Source organism: Myxocyprinus asiaticus, chromosome 27 (genome assembly GCF_019703515.2).
Source record: "Myxocyprinus asiaticus isolate MX2 ecotype Aquarium Trade chromosome 27, UBuf_Myxa_2, whole genome shotgun sequence".
NCBI classification, from domain to species: Eukaryota; Metazoa; Chordata; class Actinopteri; order Cypriniformes; family Catostomidae; genus Myxocyprinus; species Myxocyprinus asiaticus.
In genome coordinates this window covers 33,072,108-33,092,490 of record NC_059370.1, presented here as the reverse complement: position 1 = coordinate 33,092,490, position 20,383 = coordinate 33,072,108, and the positions used below count along the sequence as shown (strand labels likewise).

Here is a 20,383-nt window from a genome sequence, read left to right as displayed (position 1 = left end):
CTTTTATCTCTGATATTTTCCTTTAGTTGAGATTGTGAGTTTATAAATAGAAATATATCAACAATCAAAGAGTTCCTAAAAACTATCATCCATTTAAAACCATCTGATATAGTTCCTACTGCATGTTCCAATTCTAAATTCCAAAACAACAAAGTTGGCACTTGCTAATAGGATAATATACAGTAGCCTACTGCAGACCAGGCGTGAAATTTTGGCCAATATTTAGTCTGTCAAATGGCATGTTAAACAATAGAATAAAGATGAGATTGCAGGTGCATTTTCAGCTGGTAACAATTTGTAGCTTGTTGCTTATGCCTCTTTGATTGTGAGCAAATGTCATGATGTCACCAGACTTTGAAGTCCATTGCAGAATTTTTTACTTGTGTGACCGCTCCACCATAACTCATCATGGATGTTTGAGGTTCAGTGGAATTGGGCTAAATGCACTTTTTGAGATAGTAGGCTAATAAACATTAGGCTTTATGTCTGTGTCTGTGTTTTTTCCTCATTTCAGCTGGTATGCGCCCTTCCTAAAGGCTTTCAGCACGCGCTATTATACTTCTCTATCCCTGACACGTGCAGATACAAGAGTCCTGGCTAGACCTCATGCAGAACTCCCAAATAGAGGAATTAACCTGAAACTCTCCAGTAATCAACTGATCCAGACTAACCAACGTGCACCGAATGAAAACTCTCATATAGCCAAATCAGGCCACTAAAATGTCTGAGTAACAATTTGTGTAACATTTTTTACTTAACTGATGCGAACGTGCGCACGCAGCATGAAACTTCTCATAAAGCCATATCTGGTCAAGTCTGTAAATATTAGATGCACTCTTTTACATTTCTTTTCATTTCTTTTCTTTTTCTTTCTTTTTTTTTTTTACATTTAATTTATTTGTACAATTCTAGATTTTTTTTTCTTTTCTTTTTTTTTTATAAAATGTGTAATGGGTTAATGAATGTTCGTCTGAACACCTTTCTAATACCTTCTGAACATATCTGAGCAAAGCAGAGATTAATTTGTTAATGCAAATTAATTTGCGTTTTATGGATTGTTGCACTTTGGAGCTATAAATTAAGATTTTATCATTTGGAGGCCTTAACGATTAAAATTCGTCCATTATTTGGAGCTATGAATTCTGATTTATATATATATATATATATATATATATATATATATATATATAATTAGATCCTAGTGTAAAATTCATGCAGAGTGTTTGATATAACCAAGTGTATAATTGTTTAAATGTGCATAAGCAAGCAGTATGGTTGACAAATTACATGACGCGTAGGCTATCACAAATCTATATCCATGCACCTGCCGCTGTAACCGTTATTTTATGCTCTGTGACCCAGAGTGACGCTTCAGTGGCTATACTAATTAGAATTAGGCCTATTATGTACGCATACTTGGTTGTGAGTTGTTCAATCCCTGAGCAGACAGCTCTATGTCTTTGAGTCACATCATATAGTAATAAAGTCAACAAGCAAGCTCATAGATGTTTTTGTAGAAAAAGTTATATTTATTCGTACAAACGTGTTTGCACCAGATTTATATTTTGAGGTAAATACATAATAAAATAAATCTCTTTATATACAATAAAAATACAATATCATACGAAAGCAACAGGTTGAATAAATTAAACAAAAAGAAAAAACAAGGAAAGTGGTGGGAAAGCAGTCGTGAGAGCTAGTTAACTGTAGTCTCTGGATGAGCCAGACAGAGGAGTTGTCTTCGGGTCAGAATACATAATGCATAAGGCCAGATCTTTGTCTCGTGATGGCTTTTCAGTCCATTGTCACAGCGTTGAAACTGAATTTTCACGCTCGTTTTTCTGCTTTATCGCTCTACAAATTGTAATATTGACTTTTCACCTTGGACTGCAAAGGCAAATCTGTCTTCGTTTAAATTATAATTTTCTCAAACTGGGGTTAAGGCCATGCACAGAGGAATGCAACGCGCTGGAAAAAGTGCAAAGATATTGAAAAACAAATAACAAACCCGTCAATATCAACGATAAAAAAACGTAAAAAAACAAAACACATTCTCATTTGTGAACTGTAACAGTCGTTAAGGCAAACCGTGAATACCTAATGTTGTCTCTGTGCTCTTGGATCTAATAAAAAGTAGCTAACAGAAACGTCCTCTACACTACACACTTCTGCAGCTATAAAGACACGAGAATGTTTGAGTCTATCAAATTAATAGATGCCAGGCACGAAGTTGCGGTAGCTGTACACTACATCTGTTTGCAAATATCCAAAATCGTCCATAGCTGCTGGGCTGCCGGGATCTGAATTGCTATAAGACGGAGATGAAGATGAGGAGGATGCACTGGATGCCCAAGAGTCGCTGCTCGGGCTTGGTGCCTCTGTCACGCAGCTTAGTCCTGAGAGCAGAAGTGGCGTCACGTCTCGTGACTTGCTCTGCCTCTGGTCTGCGATCCGGATGGTCTCCGAAAGTGCCCAGATGTAGTTGTGAGCGAAGCGCAGAGTCTCGATTTTGGTAAGCTTCGTGTCGTCGGGAAAGGCGGGTAGCACGCTTCTCAGCACGTCCAATGCGTCGTTCAGGTTGTGCATTCTGTTCCTCTCGCGGTCGTTTGCCTTGAGCCGGCGATTCTTCTTCACCACGTGCACTGTGGCTTCGTTCCTCGCGCGCCCCCTGCGCCTCTTCTTTTGCTGGAGCACGGCGGTGCCCTCCTGCAGGCTGTCGGCTGGAGATGCAGGTGGCTTTCCGCACGAGGATGCAGGGGACGAGGCTTGCATGCTACTGCGCGAGTCCTCATCGTCCGTGTGCGAGGAGTAATCGCAGCTTGAGCTGTCCATGTCGGAGTACAGAGTCTCCATTGCAGTGCACATTGTTGATAACCTGGAGAAATACATTAAAGAAGTTAGGAATGTACCAAAGAACAGTCTTAGAATGGCATTCCACGCTGTGAGAATGCAGGATAGATAGAGCGAGTGCTGTGCTGCAAATACACACCTTTTGAGGGCTAGGAGATGAAACTGAGTTTGAGATCTTGCAAGGCGACGAAGTTCTGCAGATACGTTTGTGTTGAAGTTTAAGGCACGCGTCTGTCTCGCTCTTACCCCTCAATAAGCTCGTGTGAGCCAGTGAGCTTGGCACACGACTGGCCTCAGATACCTTATATACCCTAGTGAGACAATGGACATACCCCCCTTGCTTTGGCATTTTTGTGAAGGATGAATGAATGGTTCGCATCAGGTCTGCCCCGTGCCGCACGACCATCTCATTAGCATAATTTATGCCTGTTGTTTGATCGCCCTCTGAAGCGTGCCTGTAATCACCGCTGGCCAATCAGAGAGCGGGAGAGCTGCCCAGCCACGCGAGCAGAGCTGTTGCTATCTGTCCAGCACGGACCATGCCCACTTTAAGTTAAACCTCTAGAGGAAATTGAAAAGATGCGAATTCACGAAGTGTCTAGAAACATAGAGCCTGAAGCTGTAAGACAAGTGTCGCAAGTTTGCACATTTTTGAATAGTGCGCTCGTGACATCAATGCGCCAAACAAATGATTGCCTATACACAACGTTTTCATTTTGTCTGCGGCTTGATGTCAAATTATAAAGGCAGTAGCAATTACTTTTCAGTGTGTACACACATATAACACATGCATGTAATGTAGGCCTACTATTATTATTTGCAGTCTTTTATTTCTATCTAAATGTTCATGATTAACTCTTTTGTCGAATGCAAATGTTATATTTCCTGTGCGGGTGTCACAACGTGACAAAACAGGCTCACATTCCACTTCATACCACATGCTGGCCTTAACACACATTCTGAGTTATTACAACTCAAAGGTGAAAGATGCAGTTCAATCAAGCTGCTCCACACTATGTGGGAGCAGTGTCTTAAGTTTTATTTAAAGACATCTTTATGAGACAGCCGTACAATTGTTCATTAATTATTCAATGTATTCAATTGCAAGCAACTCGCCCCTCTTTAGAAAAAAAATTGAAGGGGGCACTATTTAGAAATAGTTTGGAGAGAGACCCGCGGCGCCTTTCTCCTTGTGGTATTATGGTGATAGGGGCAAAATCATTTATAAATAATTACACAATGTTTAGAGTCTTCAGGCATGTATGATATATCAAAGCGATTATAAAGTGAATTGTTCCATTGTGCGACTCTCCTCTCTCTTCTTTTCAGCTCTATACGGCTTGTCCCCCGTCCAAATTCTGTGCCTCTGAGCTTTTGTCACTCATTTTTCTCGGCCTGTGACACACCAATAGCATTATTCTTATTCAAATAGTCTCAGCGTGAACAAAAACACCCCGCTTCTGAGACACGTTTGTGCTTTCGCTGGCGTGAAGGGAAACCCAAGTGGACTAGATGCGTAATTTTAGAACCATAATCTAATATTGACATATAAATGTTGTGAACTTTTGAAATGTGCAGCTGAGACCTTCGAGCTGTGTCTGAATAAATAATATTAGCTAAACACGTGTTCATGAGGTTATATCCTCTTTCTTTTTACGGTCTGGCAGTTACATTTTTATTGCGAATGCATTGGTTTTTAAAGCCCCTCTCGTGCACTCTTTGGAGGTCCAGACTGGGGTGATGGGGGAGAGATCGATTTTACTATTACAACACCAACCTGTCAGTAATAACTTCAAAGAGGGAAAACAGCTTGAATGCCAATTTTGCTTCCAGTCAGAGCATTAGTGATCTTGCACTTATTGCTCTCATAAAGTCATAAAAAGGTTATTGTTTTACAATGTTACTTAACATTACTTATTTCCACAGAAGTGATGGATGGGTCAGGTTTTTTTTTTTTTTTTCCAGAAAGGGGCGGCGGGGAGGAAGAAGTGTTTTGCCCACAGCTGAGAGGTGTTGTCAAGGAGATTTTGACAGGATTAGGCACAAGTGCACGAGACCTGATTGCATTTCAATAGCAGAAACACGTGAGAAAATGAAACAGCTGAATTGCTTAAAGAGGGTCTGATCTGGACCCAGAAACAATCATGCACACTGCACTTTTTTGTTAAAAGGAAAGCAATGCAACACGCGTGATTGAGGGTATGCTACGAATACATTTAAAATACGATCTGAATAGAACTGATATGCCAATACCCAGTGGTTATTATAACGTTAAAAAGAAAGGAAGAAAGAAAAAGACAGAGCAGCAAGAAAACGCCAAAGATTTGCATGACAGGTGTGGAAAATCGTGTCTAAAACACACGCACACAGTGAAAGGTGCATTCCTCTTGTTCGACTCGTGGCCTAATGCTCCTGCCTTGGCTTGGCAAGTGACGTGTGAGTGACAGAACTCTCTCTATTCTCAGTGAAATAGTCTTTTAATTTATTTTATATCTATTTATGCAATTCGTATTAAAATTCAATTTTGCATTCGTCCCAGCATTAATCCCCGGATATTAACGCGATTACTGTTCGCAAAAGATCTTTGAGTCAGAAAGTCTGATAGAAGTTTTCACATGGTAATCCCCGGAATAATCCTTTCCCCTGGCGTTGCGGCAGGATCGGGGCCAAAAGACCTTTTCTCCATGTTCAGAATTCAAGCAGGGCAGAATAGGGCCATTACTTTTGAATGATAATTAATTCCTTACTCCAGTGCTTCAATTGTACGGGGATACCACACCCCAAATAAGAAAATCACCCCCACAACCCCAAGAAGACATTAGAATAAGAGACTGAAAATAAATGTTTAAAGACAGCAGCAACTTTGCCACTGCCTTTTGAAATACTGTATAGTCGGAGGTTTATTAATGCTTAAAAATAAAAACTTTTACCAACTCAGTGTTTTACTTATTAAGTGTGTTTCTCAGTTAATTCGAAATCTTTCTTTCTTCTTTTTAAGTAACCACACACATCCAAATATATTCCATTTTTGAACTGTATTTCGTTTACAAATTCTAAATACAAATGCAATATTTGCAATTGCTATGGTAAGCATCTGCCAAGACGTGAACATTAATGTTATTGTAATGTTAATAATGTAATATTCACATTTTTATGTATTTATGTCCAACTATTTAAGTTACATTTAAATGTATTACAAGTTATATTTAGTCATTTAAATTTAAATGCATTTAAATGTATTAAATATATACAGTATATGAGCTCACCTCTTATAAATTTGTATCACCATTATTATTATTATTATTATTATTATTCTCATCATCATCAATATTATTTAGATTTGTTACTGCATGGTACAACTTCCATATCCACTATATTGAACAGCATGTGTCCTATCTCTAAAATGCACTCATATTAACTAAAAGCTCATTTCACATTTGTTACATTTAAAATTTTAGGTCTTATCCTAATATTAACAACTAATTAATAACTACTGAGACTTTAAAATATTGTCTTATAACATATTTTTTAAATTTGGCTATTGAAGCAGAGCAATGACAATGAGGTTGATGAGTCTTTTTTGCACTTTGGTCAAATGCATTTGTTTTTAAATGTGTGATAGAATTTTTTTTTTTCCATTGAATTGTATTACAGTATATACTTGTTTGCCAAATATACCTGGAATTTATATTTGTATATTTACTACAAGATTTCAGAACAGGTGCTATTATCAGAATGCAATGGAATCTCATTACATGCTATGCGAATGTAAATTTTAGGCTCTCATTGTGAGTCAGACACATAATGTACCAGTTCGTGAACCTAGTACTATTAATCAGATGTCCAAGTCTAAATACAAACCCTACGGTGGGGCATTCACTTGTCTTCGTGTGTTTGTTCAAGTGCATAATTTACCTCTAGTTTACCCTGCATCAGTGCTAACAATGAGAGCTGTGTCTCTAAAGACTTTATATTTTAAAGTAACCAGGGCAACTATTTGGTAAAATGAGAAGAAGCTTTGCACAAGCTACATAACCATTAAAAGGGAGGAAGTATACAGCGATTCTTTGACTAATGATAAGTTCATACACCTGACCTCACCAGACTGTTCTTTGCATTGGACTGACTTTTTTTAAACCTACATTTATGGGTGTGCTATACACTGCTTGCCTCAAGTAACTATATTTGCATTTCTTTTACATTTTTGCATGCCTTGGTCTGTCTATCATTAAATTCTTATTCCATTTATGGAAGTCCATTTATTGATGAAAAATGTGTAAGAGTTGTCTATTTCTGTTTCTAGTATTGCGGGTTCCCACTTGAATGACCTACTGAAACATAGGTTTGGGTGATGGCATCACTTGTAGGTGTTTAAATCAGCCATATGGTTTTGAGTGCAATAACTTGAATCTCATGCCAACAATGGAGTAATTGAGAAGGGAAAGGGGTCTGAGCTTGACTCGACAAAGCTGCAAAAACTCCTTCTTTCACTCTAATGAAGCTGTTGTCTGGAGATTCTGTGTGGAGTTGGGAGGGTGGTGGTGGACGTGATTTGTCATACAATCTGAATCTTTAGGAGGGCTGGAGAAAGACCTCCTCTCCATATGTCTACTTATTTTGCATCTGAAAGCTACCTTTGGCAAGAACAGGGGGAGAGGGGGAAGGAAAGTAGTGAGCTGAAGCACAAGAACAGGGTTTTTCTTCCCATCAGTTCTGAGAGCACTCAGATCAACGCTGAAAAAAAAAAAAAATGCAGAAGAGAAATATATTTGAAAACATTGGGTCTCACTCTTTTATTTATAGCACAAAAAAAGGTGAAAAAGTAGGTTTTCTTACGTATGTTTAGTTTCTTTAACATGGTTATAAAAGCACATGTCCAAACACATCAATCACAGAAATGAAAAAATTAAATAAAATAAAAAAATATTTAGTTTAAAGTTATGCATTTAATGCATCATTTTTAAGAGACAAAATGTATCGAAAGTGCTGCAGAAAGGGATTAAATTAAATATAGAGTGAGTTATTCTTTAAAACTAACAGGCTTGAGTGAAATATTTAATATTGAAAATATCTTAAAGGACAATAGACACTGCTGTATATGCTGGTGCTAATATTGTATAATTTAGAGCAATTAACATTTCTAATGCTACTTTGTACATGGTTGTCACATCACTTTGCACTTGAATGGTAACTGCTTCTGAGTTAATACAATATCACTGGAAAACAGGTGCAATAGCACTTCCCATTTTAACCTCTCTGATGTTTTCTGGCCTTGAGAGACTTATGTATAACTAAAATTCAATATTAAATGTATGTCTGCTTTTACATGGTATGGCAATGTGAGGCTGTGCAAATTATTTACTGTTTGTTAATTATGTTCAAAGAGAGCATCAAAACATAAAACTCAAAAACTGAAACAGTGGTTTCAATGGAGCTGCTGTATAGCAATAGCCAAGCTCCTCACCCTCAGGCAAATGGGGAATTTAACTACTTGATTTTGATTAAGTGAAAGCCACTGTCTTCTTTAAATGAAGGCCATGAACTTGTGACTTAAGGACAACTGCAATTATTCTCTCTCCATTTTTAATATCAAGGTTAATGCTATGAGTGCCCGCTCTCTGCACGAATGTGCAGACAAAAAGTCTCCAAGGACCATCCTCAGTTTGCATGATGCAAACCCCATCCACCATGCTCAGATATTTGTGGACATCTGCCCATGCTCATCAACATGCATGGCTTTAGTCCGAGGGTATCTGACCTGCCTGAGCAACAATGGTGAGACAGTCTGATCTATAGCACTCCACTGCATTTGCTTTTATATGCTTGTAAAAGAGATGCTTGCTACTGAAGCTACTAAACAGCAAAAAAAAAAAAAATAACAAAATAAAATAAAATAAAATAAAATAAAAAAATAAAAAAGAAATGGAATGACCCCTTTCAGAGACATTTTCTTGCATTTCCTCATGTTGTTCCTTAATTGTCACAAAGCATTTAGTGTAAGGGGCTTCTAAAACAAATGATATCTTTCATAGAATGCTTGCACACTCTGCTACATGATATTAACATTTTATTAGTGTAGTGTCTATGTGTTCATTATGTTAAAAATACTTAAATAATATTAGGCTATAATGTAATTGCAGTGGAATTATATCATATCCATATTATGCAGGCTATTCTTATAATGTGCATTCTTGTTGTTATTGTTGTTGATTCTGTCACACAGATTGTCTGTTTGTTTTTATTCTTTTGCTATGGTCTATCTGTTCTTATAAAATGTATTAATTGTTATTTTCTTATTATAGTACTAGGTTTATCAACCTGAATTACTGTCATATTGGGGAGACAAACTACTCAAGCTTTTTGAGGGAAATATGGATTCTGTTCAGCACCTTCGGGCCAGACAGCTCCTCTAAATTCTTCAAGAGATAGTTCATCCAAAAATGAACATTCTCTTTCATTTACTCAACCATGACATCCCAGATGTGTATGACTTTCTTTCTTCTGCTGGACAAAAACAAAGATTTTTGAAGAACATCTCAGCTCTGTAGGTCCATGCAATGCAAGAGAATGGTGACCAGAACTTTGAATCTCAAAAAAGCACATAAAGGCAGCATAAAAGTAATCCATACGACTCCAGTGGTTAAAGCCATTTGTTCAGAAGTGATGTGAAAGGTGTGGGTGAGAAACAGATACATTTTTAAGTCTTTTTTTATTATAAATTCTCCTCCTGGCCCAGTAGGTGGCGATATGCATGAAGAATGCAAGAAACAAAAGAAGAAGATAGTGAAAATGGAGATTTATAGTAAAAAAGGACTTAAATATTGATCTGTTTCTCACCCACACCTATCATATCACTTCTGAAGACATGGATTTAACCACTGGAATCATACAGATTACTTTTATGCTGCCATTAAGACCTTTTGGAGCTTCAAAATTATGGTACCCATACATTTGCATTGTGAGGACCAACAGAGCTGAGATATTCTTCTAAAATTCTTTATTTTTTTATTTTTTTTTAGCAGAAGAAAGAAAGTCATACACATCTTGGATGGCATGAGGGTGACTAAATGATGAGAGAATTGAATTTTTCATTCCATCATGAATAATTTCTCTTTACATCAAACCAGTAGTTTTGAAACAGGCGCAACTCAGTCACAAAAAAACAAACAAAAAAAATTATAACGACGATCCTAAAAGCGTGATTTGAAACGGACTCTTTATATCTAATTTTCATATCAAAATCAGCTCAACACGCACACCATCACCTTGTCCAAAGGAACATTTCAAAAGTCTTACCTAGAGAAACAGTGTACTTTGGAATTATAGTGACATCATGTGGTCGTGTATCGTCAAAGTTATTGCATTCTGTTTTCTTTTTCGTTCCAAAATTAGTCTGAACACACGGAACAAACTTAACTGAATTTATGTTTCTCGTGATATTAAAATCTTATTATAACCAGTTCACCTTTTCATTATACATATGTGCTTTGTAATGTAAAGCAGTTTGGCTTAAGCGGTTTTCCCACAGGTCCTTAGTCACCGGAAGGACTATTGTCTTAATATTGAGGACTCTTAATTTGAAGTATGAGTCACCGGAAGACTATTCTCTTAATATTGAGGACTCTTAATTTGAAGTATGAGTCACCGGAAGACTATTGTCTTAATATTGAGGACTCTTAATTTGAAGTATGAGTCACCGGAAGACTATTCTCTTAATATTGAGGACTCTTAATTTGAAGTATGAGTCACGGGAAGGACTACTCTGTAGCTGGATTCGTAGTTTTGAAGATCGGCGCCTGAACACGCGAAAAACAATAAACGCGGTTGTTTACTCAATTTTACACAGAATTAAGACACAACACTTTAAGAAATGTTTTATCACGTAAGCTATCTATTTTTATTAATATGTTGAAAATGAGCTTACATCAGCAACGAGAACATTAAGACTTATGCAGTGAGCTTCAGCGCTGTTTTTGAGTTGTTTTGTCTCAAAACCTCATGAGCTGCTGGCTTAAACATAATTGTTGGCCTCACTAGGTTTTTGAAACGGTTAATGTGTTGATGTCCTAATTTGTCATATTTTGTTAAATTGCGAACATTGGCCATTTAAGTAGGCACTAGGCAGTTCTGCATAGTGTTGCTGAAGTATTGTTCATGTAATACATTTAAAACAGATATTCGTTATATTTTGCGGTATTGGAAAACAGAACTCATAATCCCAACGTGACATATGAATGTTCATCCCTATTTTCTGTATTTACTGATGATTTTTCAATAATGAATACTCTAGATATCTTTGGAGCATGAGATTCTCCTCCACCCAAGATACTTTGGACCAAACCTTTTAAACACGGTCAAACAGAAACTGTTCACAGAGGTGGAGGGAACTTGCACTGGAAAGTAAGTTAAATTTGAGCACACAGATCTGACTTTATTCATCAATGTTATCCCATGTTGTTGGGACTGTAATGAATGCATTATACCTCTCATTTGTTTTTCAGGTATGGCTTTGTTATCGCAGTAACCACAATTGATAATATTGGAGCTGGTGTTATACAGCCTGGCAGAGGTTTTGTGCTGTACCCTGTCAAATACAAAGCTATCGTATTCCGTCCCTTCAAGGGAGAGGTGGTGGATGCGGTTGTCACTCAGGTTAACAAAGTAAGAGTCCATTTTATCTTCTTTCAAAGCTGCTATTTTCATTCTAGATGTTTTTGAGAGTACCGTGAGTTCTTGTACATGGTTGAAGTCTTAATCTAGTGCATCTGTTGTTGACAGAATACTTGCACATTCAGTAACTACGTTTCCATCCAATTTTTATTTATTTTTTATTTATTTTTTTGCGACAAAAGGTGTAGCGCTTGTTAACCGATATAGCCGATGAGCAAATTATCGCTAAAATTTCACAAGCGTCAACATAATATTTTTCCGTTTAACTCTAGCGGATAAACTCAATAACCTAGTTTCTATCCACTTTTCGCGCTATTTTATTAAGTGAAAATGCATAAAAATATGTTTGCGAAATTTGCCGTCTTCTGCCTGTTTCCATTCAAATGGCCTTTTATCGATAACAATGGTGTGCTTGATGACGTCATGCCTAAAAAACAAAAAAAAACAAAACAAAAAAAAAAACACTTTGTCGCATAACTTTTGGTTTATCGCAAAATAAATCTGCCCTTAAGCCGTTTCCATACAGAAATGTGTGTGTATATCGCTAATTGTGTACCTTTCGCCTCCCAGATATCCCAAATTTTTAAATGTTTAATGTTTTGGTAAAATGGGGAGAGTATTGAGACAATTCATTGAAATTAGCCAGCTTACTGTCATTTTTAATTTCACAAATAAAAGCAATCAGAAGAGGAATTGCAATCAAAAGGGCAATCTGTAATATTGGTCCTGATGTTGCATCTATCGCAGGTTACCACCGGTTTCGACCCGAAAGCGAATCGTCATGGCCCTGTTCAAGCTGGCAACCTGCACCAAGTAGTGGGGGAAACTTTCAGTCTTAGTATAAGGACCATAAATCGATGTGTATATGCTGTGTGCACAGCTATTAAAGAAAAACTGATGCGGTGTAATATCAGGGATTACATATGATACATTCCTGATATTCAATAGGCTATTTTAAACAATCATCTAATCTGAAGCATCACAACTGCATTATGTCCCGCATATTTGTCCAGCAACTTTTAATGACCAACTGAACTTGATTGTCATCTAAAATTAATTTTAGCGTCATCATGCAATTTACATTTTCTGAAGAAGCACAGCAAATGCGATCCGAGTTAAAGAGGGTTAGATTTAAAATATTTAAACATTTTAAAATGTTCAAAAGCTTGTTTTCTGAAAGTGAACTCCGCATTGGACAAATAGTTCTGATAGTTTATAGTCTTGAAAAAAAGTGCAATGTAATTCAGCTGACTTTTTTTGTTTACAGAACAGGGTAAGGCTAATTTAAGTTTGTGTAAAGAAAAGGCATATATAGGTCTAAAATATATATATATATATATATATATATATATATATATATATATATATATATATAAAAAATTTGTTTGGTCATTTATTTTTTTAATTTAATGCTTTTTCGTTTGGTAATTTATTTAATTTAATACAGGGAATTTTGCTGGCATTTTTTCAAAAGTATAAACAATAATTTTATTGTTTATATGTTAGTGTTCCACAAAAGCACACTGAAGCTTTTCTCCTTGTATTGTGTATTTATTTTTAATTTAAAACGTCACAGAAATTGCATGACAATTGCACAGAGAACAAATGAATGGCCACTCTTTGCAATTAATGTAATTGCGGTAGTCATCCGTTTATTTATTTAAGTTGCTTTTCCATACCATTCAAAATAATAGATGGCAGTCATAGAATTAGCCCACAATACAAAAAAACACATCATTTCTATGCACAAAGATGTTTAAATTAAAATAAATACACAATACAAGGAGAAATTCTTCAGTGTGCTTTTGTGGAACACTAACATAACCCAATTCTATTAAATTATTGTTTAGTTTACTTTTGAAAAAATGCTGGCAAAATTCCCTGTATTAAATTAAATAAATTACCAAACGAATAATGCATTAAATTAAAAAAATGAATTACCAAATGAAAAAATAATATTGTTAGGCCTATATAATTGCCTTTTCATTATACAAACTTAAATTAGCCTTACCCTGTTTTGTAGATGAAAAAAGTCGGCTGAATGACATTCTCAGAATGTTCTACACTTTTTTCAAGACTACACTAAATTCTAAGGCTCAAAATAATTGTTTTTAAGAAGGAAAAATTAAATCATACAAATTAGTTCAAATAAATTAACCTTGATGAGTATTTAGAACTTTCTCTTTCTTTTGAGTTCACGAAACTTACACCTTTTAAGTAATCTGTTTTGAGTTGAATGAACTTCTATTTTTAAATTTAAATTTTACTGAAATTGGGCAGGGGATTTCTATTTCGACCGGGAGGATAAATGTTCAAATTAAGTGTTGTATAATGTGTCTTTGTGCAAGATTAATGTAAAGGGGGAGACTTGTTGGTGTTTAATGTTTTGTTGTGTTATTTAGAAGAGTTTGTTATGTTAAAGTTTCTGGGGGTTACCATTATGGTGGAGCTTGAGATTAGGTTGAGGACAGGTACAATTTAAGATTGTTCTATTGCTTGCTATGCTAATTTTAGCATAGTGTTTCCAATTAGCATGGATTCATCATGCTAGCATTCACTATACGAGCTAGTTATAACTAGTTAGCTAGTTGGATTCCCTCTACTTGAGGTCTTAAATTGAGTTTACATGGTAATTTTAAATTCAGATTTAAAGTTTAGTGGCATTAAAATGTGTGAGTTTACTTACTCAATATTTCAAGTTAAGTGCAATTAACATGCATGTGTAGTACAAAATCAAAATCTGAAAGTTCTATTAACTTAAACTTGGAAGTTTATTAACTTAAAAAATGTGATGTAATTGATTGCCTCACATTTTTTGAGTTCTGCTAACTTATTAGGCTCTACAGTGTATAAACTATCAGAACTATTTGTCTAATGCTGAGTTCACTTTCAGAAAACGAGCTTTTAAACATTTTAAAACTTTTAAATATTTTAAATCTAACCCTGTTACGTCAGATCACATTTGCTGAGCTGCTTCAGAAAATGTAAATTTTTTGGTCCTAAAATTTATTTTAGATGACAGTCAAGTTCAGTTGGTTGTTAAAAGTTGCTGGACAAATATGCGGGACATAATGCAGTTGTGATGCTTTAGATTAGATGATTGTTTAAAATAGCCTATTGAATATCAGGAATGTATCATATATGTAAACCCTGATATTACACTGCATCAGTTTTTCTTAAATAGCTGTGCACACAGCATATACACATCGATTTATGGTCCTTATACTAAGGGTGCTTTCACACTGGCAGTTTAGTTCGAAACACAGCACGGTTCGCATGAAAAATTGATAATGTGAAAGCTGTCATGCGGACCGGGGAGCACACCGCACGGTACTGAACCCGAGACTACCTGTAGGAGGTGGTCTGAGTTTGGTTGCAATGGAACTGTAGCGCGATTCGCGTGAATGTGAAGCAACTTGGACTCGGGTGCGCACTCGTTCAGGAAGTAAAGTAACCTGCGCATGCGTTTTAGCCGGTGACAACATCTATCTATCTATTCACCTTATAAATACTATATATAAATACTATTATAGGTTATAAATATAGGGTATAATAGAAGATGACTGTGGTGATAACTTCACTTTGGACACGAGCGTGAGTAAGCGTGCAGTGTAAACAAAGATGCAAATGAATTCCTTGCAATCAGCTGTCTCCAAAAAACGCTGTTTGCGAGCAGCAGCAAGCTGCCTTCCCCTGGACATCTGATGAGTTACACCATGAAGTGCGCATATACGCAGTTGTCGTTCACTCTGCTGTGCATAATGGCACCAAAAAAACCAAAAAGTATGTGTTGTGTTCTCCATGCGTGTTTGTGATGACATAAGATGAACGCAAATGGACCAGGGTACGATAGAATCAAGTGAGTGTGAAACCAGACCAAAGCTGCGTGGGGCACCGGGAACACTCAGAATCGGACCGCAGCAAACGTGCCCAGTGTGAAAGCCCCCTAAGACTGAAAGTTTCCCCCACTACTTGCTGCAGGTTGCCAGCTTGAACAGGGCCATGACGATTCGCTTTCGGGTCAGAACCAGTGGCAACCTGCATTAGACGCAACATCAGGACCAATATTACAGTCCTGTCAGAATCAAATCAAATCACTTTTATTGTCACACAACCATATACACAAGTGCAACAGTGGGTGAAAGTCTTGGGTGCAATTCCAAGCAACATAGCAGTCATGACAGTGATGAGACATATATCAATTTACAATAAACATCAGATTTACACAACACAATTTACATATCTAATATACACATAATTACGCAACACAATAATAATATACAATGCACAGTATACAATACACACAATATAGAATATACATACACATAATATAGAATACACATACAATAAAAATAGAATATAAAGTATATATAAAATATACAGTAGGTTGTATTGTACTGTATTGGCATTCAGGCTGTCGGTTGATAGTCAGTTGCCAGTGTGTTGTTAAGAGAGAATATAATTTATGACAGGCCGGCGTGAGATAATAAGATTAATAAAGTGCAGTGCTGATGTATATTGATCGTGAGAGATCAAGAGTTCAAAAGTCTGATTGCTTGGGGGAAGAAGCTGTCATGGAGTCGGCTGGTGCGGGTCCTGATGCTGCGATACCGTCTGCCTGATGGTAGCAGTGAGAACAGCCCATGGCTCGGGTGGCTGGAGTCTCTGATGATCCTCCGAGCTTTTTTCACACACCGCCTGGTATATATGTCCTGGAGGGAGGGAAGCTCACCTCAAATTATGTGTCTGGCAGTTCGCACCACCCTTTGCGGGCTTTGCGGTTGTGGGCGGTGCTATTGCCGTACCAGTCAGGATGCGCTCTAAAGTGCTGGTGTAGAACCGTGTGAGGATGTGGTGGTTCATTCCAAACTTCCTCAGCCGTCTCAGGAGGAAGAGGCGCTGATGAGCCTTCTTCACAACGGCCTCAGTGTGGACGGACCATGTGAGTTCTTCTGTGATGTGGACACCGAGGAACTTGGCAACCAGAAGGGCAGCTGCTCCCTTTTGATTGCAATTCCTCTTCTTCTGATTGCATTTATTTGTGAAATTAAAATGACAGTAAGCTGGCTAATTTCAATGAATTGTCTCAATACTCTCCCCATTTTACAGAGACTTCAGGGGGGATATCTGGGAGGCGAAAGGTACACAATTAGCGATATACACACATTTCGGTATGGAAACGGCTTAGGGGCAGATTTCTTTTGCGATAAACCAAAACTTATGCGACTGTTTTTTAAGCATGATGTCATCACGCACACCATTTTTATCGATAAAAGGCCATTTGAATGGAAACAGGCAGAAGACGGCAAATTTCGCAAACATATTTTTACGCATTTTCACTTGCGTAAGTGGATGAAAAACTAGGTTAATGATCATCTGTAAAATGTTGACAACTCATTTTTCCTGCTGTTGAACTATCAATACAATTTGTTGATACTTTAATTAAAAAAAAAATAAAAAAATTTTTATATAATTTTTCCAGGTTGGACTCTTTACTGAAATTGGCCCAATGTCCTGTTTCATTTCTCGACATGTAAGTCTTCCCATGAGAATTTGTTTTGATAGAAATTGTCAAAAGTATATTAATTGTTTAGTGCTGCCAAGCTCAGTACTTAATTTTATTTATAACATATTTGATATTTTAAAGGCTTATTTGAAGACTCATAGCTAATTGTGTAATTGTCCAAGCTTTTATAGTATGTTAAATTAAGTCTTTTTTTATATCTGTTATTTCTGTATCTAGTCCATTCCCTCTGAGATGGAGTTTGACCCAAACTCAAATCCTCCCTGCTATAAGACAGTTGATGAGGTAAGAATCATTAAATTGCCTTAAAAGTTTAATCGAAGGGATTTTTATACAAATCTGGTACATACACAGATGTGGATAATTTTGGTTTGTTTCTTCAACAGGACATTGTGATCCAACAAGATGATGAAATACGACTAAAGATTGTGGGAACTCGAGTGGATAAGAATGATATTGTAAACCTCTGTCCCTTTTTCTTTCAAATGCTGAATATTCTTTTATTGTTCATAATTGTTTTTAATAGTTAAAATTCTTAATTTAATCCTTTTTATTTTAGTTTGCCATTGGATCGCTTATGGATGACTATCTGGGTAGGTTTTTCTTGTGACAAAAAGTGTATTCTGTCAGCTGTTTTTATAGTTTGTGGCTTGCAATTAGCTGTGTCATAACTTTTACAGAGTTTTACAGTTCATACTGTTCACTTGTCCCTATAATTATTAAACTGGTTTTATTTTTATTTTTTTTAATTTTGGATTTTTCCCCTTTTTCACCCTATATGGAATGCCCAATTCCCAGTGCACTTTTAAGTTCTCGTGGTCGCGTAGTGATTTGCCTCAATCCGGGTGGCGGAGGATGAATCCCAGTTGCCTCCGAGTCTGAGACCATCAACCCGCGCATCTTATCACGTGGCTTGTTGAGCACGTTGCCACGGAGACATAGCGTGTGTGGAGGTTTCACGCCGTCCACCGCGGCATCCGTGCACAACTCACCCCCACCGTGAACGAACCACATTATAGCAACCACGAGGAGGTTACCCCATGTGACTCTACCCTCCCTAGCAACCAGGCCAATTTGGTTGCTTAGGAGACCTAGTCACTCAGCACGCCCTGGGATTCGAACTAGCGAACTCCAGGGGTTGTAGCCAGCGTATTTTTACCACTGAGCTACCCAGGCCCCCCTTATTAAACTGGTTTTCAGTCCCACCCCCCTCCCCCCAAAAAAGCATAATGTCAGCCATAAGATAATATTTATTAAACTATTGCAATTATTTATTCATTATTACAAATTTAGACTTAGGCCTTAAAACTAATTGTCAGATTTGGCAGTTTTGTAAAAGTTTGAGAAAAAGTGTTGTTTTGACAACATCCATGTCTACTTTGATTGCTAATGTATATTGTACTATCCAAATATTGTCTGAAATATTGTCATTATTTCAGGTCTTGTCAGCTGATTCTCCTGCCAAGGATATGGAAAATATGAAAGCTGTGGTGATGCATCATAGTTGTTTATGTATATACTGTAATTATTTTCCCATGAAGTGATGTAAATCTTTTTTTTTCTTCTTCTATATTATCAACTTTTATCCCCTCATGATGCTGGCCGTATATACTGTATCTCCAGTTGTCCCACGGGAACATGTCACTTGTGGAAAAGATTCAAATAGAATGTGAACTATATGTAGGTCAGCAGTGGCTTAACATGTGGGGAAACTGTTAAAAATAAACTGTTTAATAGTGAGGCAGCAAAGAAAGCTGCATGTGTCCCTAGCGCTTTCAATTATTGAAAGATCCTGTGAGCAAAACCAGTTGGACATTTCTGAAGGACAATATAATCATTCAACACATTGCTTTTAGAGCAATCAATATCCTTACTATATTAGATCATTTTTAAATTGCTTTTGTAAACTTCAATCAGTCCTACAAATGTATTTTTATTTCACTTCAGTAATACAGTACTCAAAAAATGTTGATCAGATGTCTCCCTCTTTAATTAATGATTGTTTATTACAAGTTACCTTTGTAAAAAGGTTTATGCAAAGTATTTTGATAACATGTTTTAACAAGAATACATAAGAATTATTGGAATTTCACACAAACAAAAAATTATCAATCATATTGTGGTCAGAAAAGTTGGCCTATATTCAACATTTTACAGCTCATCATGACCTCAATTTTCCACTAATTTCAAATACTAAAGAGATACTAGTTTAGAACACAGTATTTAAAATGATGATTACTAAACAAATAAAATGAATAAATAATTACTAAGTGTTTTACTTGTACAAATGCATATGAAGCCTTTGGAAACAAAACTTAAGGCTAAAGGCACTTGTGTCCCCCCCCCACAGAAATAAGAATTGTATTTGAATATCATATTTTGCACAATACAAAAACAGTAAAGATAAAAAATAAAGAAGTGCAAGAACATGGGGCATTTCCAATACTACAAGTTATATTTTACAAAAATCATATGACGTCCTTAGATAGCACACATACATCTCTGAGATGTCTATCTGAGATCTTAATCTATAGCGCATCACAATCTAATTATCAACATCTGCTAAACATCTTAAAAAGGTCAGATCTCTTATTGACATCCTGAGCAAATGACGTAAACAAAAATCAAACAGACGTCTGGGTGAAGTTTTGTGCAATCAGGGTCAGTTGTTTTTTCTTCTAAATATTATAGAGCGAAGGTGAATGTGATATAAAAATGTTTATAAATGTGTTCTGCCCAAATAGCAATATTAGTAACCAAGAATTGTAATAAACATTGATCTTTATTAATAATACCTTATTCAATATCTTCAGTATATGCTTAGATTTGGAAGTATCTGCAACCACATCTTTTTCTATTAAAAAATTCTGTGCTCTCGACACCTGAACAACAACAAAAAAAGATATTCAGTAATACTTTATCCTCAGTATTGCAGTTACTGTGGATCAATTAGCAAATTTATATAAATACATACAGCTCTGGAAAAAAAAAATAAGAGACCACTGGATAAGAGACCAAGGGTTTCTCTTTATTTACTATTTATAGGTATGTGTTTGAGTAAAATTACAATTTTTGTTTGATTTTATAAAGTACTGACAACATTTCTCCCAAATTCCAAATAAAATATTGTCATTTACAGGATTTATTTGCAGAAAATAACAACTGGTCAAAATAACAAAAAAGATGCATTGTTTTCAGACCTCGAATAATGCAAAGAAAAAGTTCATATTCATTTTTTAAACAACGCAATACTAATGTTTTAACTTAGGAAGAGTTCAGAAATCAATATTTGGTGGAATAACCCTGATTTTAAGTCACAGCTTTCATGCGTCTTGGCAT

General features: G+C 36.3%; 2 protein-coding genes across 2 annotated transcripts; one reads left to right on the top strand and one right to left on the bottom strand.

The window, feature by feature from the left end:
• Positions 1–2,208: 2,208 nt before the first annotated feature.
• LOC127418055 (neurogenin-1-like) lies at positions 2,209–10,218 on the bottom strand. Its single transcript, XM_051658397.1, has 2 exons — positions 10,147–10,218; positions 2,209–2,875 (listed from the first exon to the last, which is right to left on the bottom strand). Exon 2 carries the CDS (start codon positions 2,863–2,865, stop codon positions 2,209–2,211), a length of 657 nt encoding a protein of 218 aa, XP_051514357.1. The 5' UTR covers positions 2,866–2,875; positions 10,147–10,218.
• Positions 10,219–10,587: 369 nt separating this feature from the next.
• On the top strand, positions 10,588–19,014 carry LOC127418247 (DNA-directed RNA polymerase II subunit RPB7). The gene is made up of 8 exons (XM_051658719.1): positions 10,588–10,732; positions 11,141–11,250; positions 11,352–11,511; positions 17,003–17,053; positions 17,264–17,329; positions 17,431–17,502; positions 17,604–17,637; positions 18,484–19,014. Exons 1-8 carry the CDS (start codon positions 10,721–10,723, stop codon positions 18,495–18,497), a joined length of 519 nt encoding a protein of 172 aa, XP_051514679.1. The 5' UTR covers positions 10,588–10,720; the 3' UTR covers positions 18,498–19,014.
• Positions 19,015–20,383: the final 1,369 nt, after the last annotated feature.

What these genes read in the sequence shown, in the direction of transcription:
- LOC127418055 (XM_051658397.1), bottom strand. Translation starts at nt 2,865, where the DNA reads ATGTGCACTGCAATGGAGACTCTGTACTCCGACATGGACAGCTCAAGC.
- LOC127418247 (XM_051658719.1), top strand. An exon ending in TTGTCACTCAGGTTAACAAA is followed by an intron (nt 11,512 to 17,002) that starts GTAAGAGTCCAT and finishes TAATTTTTCCAG; the next exon opens with GTTGGACTCTTTACTGAAAT. An exon ending in GAGTGGATAAGAATGATATT is followed by an intron (nt 17,503 to 17,603) that starts GTAAACCTCTGT and finishes TTTTTATTTTAG; the next exon opens with TTTGCCATTGGATCGCTTAT.